The sequence below is a fragment of the Limulus polyphemus genome, unplaced genomic scaffold (genome assembly GCF_000517525.1).
Source record: "Limulus polyphemus unplaced genomic scaffold, Limulus_polyphemus-2.1.2 Scaffold4233, whole genome shotgun sequence".
In the NCBI taxonomy this organism is placed as follows: Eukaryota; Metazoa; Arthropoda; class Merostomata; order Xiphosura; family Limulidae; genus Limulus; species Limulus polyphemus.
In genome coordinates, this window is record NW_013669843.1 from 90,269 (window position 1) to 94,178 (window position 3,910).

General features: G+C 36.6%; 1 protein-coding gene across 1 annotated transcript in view; it reads right to left on the reverse strand.

Annotated features, from left to right (window-relative positions):
- Nucleotides 1-558: 558 nt before the first annotated feature.
- The window catches only part of LOC106470817 (calcium homeostasis modulator protein-like), a 5,225-nt gene continuing 1,873 nt past the window's right edge, over nucleotides 559-3,910 (reverse strand). The window contains exon 2 of the mRNA XM_013931388.2: nucleotides 559-1,673. Coding sequence (XP_013786842.1) covers nucleotides 1,203-1,673 — 471 coding nt within the window. The 3' untranslated portion in view covers nucleotides 559-1,202. The remainder of the gene's footprint in view (nucleotides 1,674-3,910) is intronic.

Genomic DNA, 3,910 nt, shown 5'->3' on the forward strand with positions numbered 1-3,910 from the left:
TTTAATTTAGACGTTTTGTACTGTTCACAAGAGGGAGTTTTAGCATGACGTAATGATGATGATGTGTGATATCTAGAAATTTCTTGAGTTCTAGATTTGATGTGGCATTTCGTCATATACGAAACAGATGTGATTGGAATGTTGTGGCACAGCCGTATGTCTGTGGACTTACATAGCTACACAATGGGTTATTTGTGCTGCGCCCACCCCGGCTATTGAAACCCGATTTTTAATGTTATAAGTCCGCAGACATACCGCTAAGCCACTGATGGGCAAAAAAAATCTCTCTCAGCTACCATAAATCACATATATATATATCTACTGTAGTTAAATCTGAGTATCAGTTTCTCCAACAGCTTTAACCAATTAGAATTGATTTGGCTTTGCTCATACATACAAATATATATAAATAAATGTAGGAGTGTTATGGTAAGTTAGCTTAATCATTCATGAGAAAATTGTTGACATTAAATCCTTCCACTGTTTTCTTTTGTTTTTGTAGGCTTAAATGTTAGTGTCTATTTGAACATGAAAATCAAACCTGAAAATTGTTAGTAGAATGCGTTTTTTTTAATGTTATAGTTTCAACAAATGCGTCAGAATGACTTTTATTTGTTTTATTGTCAAATATACACTAAATAAGGTGTGGTTTTGACGGCTCCTGAAAAGTTAATATCCAATATGGACGTCGTTAGTTACACTTACTTTCATTAGCCATGCCAACATGGTTGTTTTGACTTTTAATTTGGTTAAAAAAAACACCAAATCTGAACCACATCAGTTAACATTTCTTTATCAGTTTCAACACTATTTATGATATTTTTGATGATATACGATCGATAATTTCCTGCGTTGCCAAAATACTCACATCAATCCACCACGATAAACAAAAATTAAAGTATTTCCATATAATAAAAATACTACTTCCCCCACCTATTATTACAATATGTGGCTTGAGAATCATTAAAAAAACCTTCTTAATGGGAGAGCCAAGTTTGTTTGTTTTTTAGGTTCTCTTTCTTCTTCTTTCAAGATAGCTTTAGGCAGTGTGGTCAACAATTTTCATACAAAGATGAAAAGTGTTTATTCAAAAGATGCAAATAAATAATGATGCAAAGTTTTCATGTTAGTAACACCGTGACTTATTTGTCAACGTAATAAATGTTCCAGTTATTTCAAATGTAAATACAACAAAATAACCTCTAGCTTCCTCTACCATTTGATGACCTCTCTTTAGTATTAAACTTTACCAAAGGAATATCAGTATCATTCCTGTTGTCCAGTACATCATCTTCGGCATCAAGATATACCGATTTTTGGGTGGAATTATAACTTTCAGATACAATGCAATCTGGAGCATCTATTGGTGGTACAGCTTCACAGGGGGCGTCCATTTCAGAGAGGAGCAGTGTCTTCTCTTCTAACTTATTATTGTGCTGATCAAGTAGGTTTTCTTTTGCTCGTCGTCGTCGCTCATCATTTGACCATTTATGCAGAGGCGTGAAGTAAGGCTCTGGAAAATTGCCCCCTAGTTTTAGACGAGTTTTAGGTTTTTTCACATATTCTACGTCACACAGTGGCGCCACTGAAATGGCATCCCAGTCCTTTTTCATTCGGACGTCTTTATCAAAAAATGCCTTAATGTTTGAGATTGCAAGGTCCGTCACTCGTTCCTGAAATAATAAAATAAGATGAAATAAAATAGGTAGTCGCACAACGATAACACTCTTCCGAATAAAAAACAAACAAGCAGATTAAGCCTTACAAACATTTTTTACACTTTTATATATATATCTAAGCACTCGTCATCGGAAACTGCAGATATTTTGGTTGGGGGTGGCCCAGTGATTAGCGTCCCGGGCTGCACGTTGACAAGGCCAAGGTTCGAACTGCAATATGCTGCTCAACAAGCTCTGGACTTTCACATATAAGAGCGTTATATAACTGTGACAGTTAATCTCGCTACTCGGTTAAGAATAGCTGTGTACAGTGTAGGCTCCGTGTGCTGCTGACTGGTTACCCTTCCCCTGATCAGCAGTTAGAATTAGGGATGACTTTGCTTAAAACTTGATATCTCTGGTCTGGCATTTAGCCCAAGTGTTGGCTTTAATGTTGAAAATAAGAAATATCTACAGTTATTTGATTGCAACACAATAGTGTAACTGTAAACCGATATTAAACTTTTAAGTCATTATGTATCTAGTGGCTAGTCTATAATCACATGCCTATGTCGTTTTATTATTTTTAAAAAAAGCTTTTTTTTTAAAGATCCTATCTGTTTATTGCGAAATCTTTGAAATGTGCTTTCTAACCGCGAAGAGTTGGTAATATGTAGTTGTTGTCCTTCAGTCTTGAATGTCTAGACTGGTGCAGCAGAATGAATTTTCTATTTATTTGTTTTTATGCGCAAAGCTATATTCATTTGGAGCAATCAGGTTTTACTAGGAGTTCAAAGGAAACCATTTTTATCCTTGTTCACCTTTCTAGAACTTCAGAAAAAAAAAACATAAATGGAAGTAAATGAGATGACTTAAATATACGGCTTTGTGGGGGCGTTATAATGTGATGGTCAATCCCACTATTCTGTCCCTCGGTGGGACAGCGGTAAGTCTTCGGATTTACAACGCTAAAATCAAGGTTTGATTCCCCTCGGTGGACACAGCAGATAGACCGATGTGGCTTTGCTATAACAAAACGACTATACACACCCATTATTCGTTTGTAAACGAATAGCCCAAGAGTTGGTGGTGGGTGTTGTTGACTAGCTGCCTTCCCTCTAGTCTATCACTGCTAAATTAAGGGCGGCCAGTGCAGATAACCCTCGTGAAGCTTTGCGCGATATTGAAAACAAGTAAGTTTAAATAAATATATATGTATAAAGTAGTGACTTCAAACATTCAAATATACAATATTTTTCTTAGGATTTGGTACTACATGTATTACGAAGTGGATGAGACGCTTACGTTTTTCCAGCTGTAGCTTTCCATTGTAAAAAAATTGTAAAGATTTGGTGTTTATTGCTGAATAATATACAACAGTTTTCACTTGTAGGTGGGGGGTAAAAAAGTTTAAGGGGTGTAAAAATTACTACACAATATCAAAAAGGATCGCCGTTATGTCTGGTACTTAAGATATTTATTTAAAATTCTGATAATTAAGCAAAGTTGTGTGTTTCTCATCCACAACTGTTAGTGTATGTGTGAAAAGCTTGTCTCATAATTTTGGTTGGTTTGGTATAATTTGAATTTCACGCAAATCTACTCGAGGGTTATCTGCACTAGCCGTCCCTAATTTGGCAGTGATAGGGTAGATGAAAAGCAGCTATTCAAAAACACCAACCGCCAACTCTTGGGTTACTCTTTTACCAACGAAAAGTGGGATTGGCCCTCACAACGTAACGCCCCCACGGCTGAAATGGCGAGCATGTTCGATGACGGGGATTCGAGCCCACGACCCGCAGATTGTGAGTAGAGTGCCCTAACAACTAGACCATGCCATGCCCAGAATTTTGGGGTAGAGAGAGATTGAGTTTCAACATGCTAACAATAGGCGAAAGTGAAAGGTCGACCAAAAAAAAAAAAAAATACAGTACAATTTCCAGGATTGAAAAGTTATTCATATTAAATGTTAAACCTGCATAACAATGTATGTCATTCCTGCTATTGTTTGTTTAATATATTCTTTATTGGGTTAGTTTACATTATTAATACAGAAATAAAATTAATTGGAAATTATCTCCCACTTTAGGGATCAGTTCCCTGTAATGTGGGAACTGATGAAACTGATCAGTTCCCTGGGAGATCTTAGTTTAACTAAATTCAAACGTAGGTATTCCATACATTAAGGTGCCTGGCATGGCCAGGTGAATAAGGCGCTCGACTCACAATCTGAGGGTCGCGGGTTCGAATCC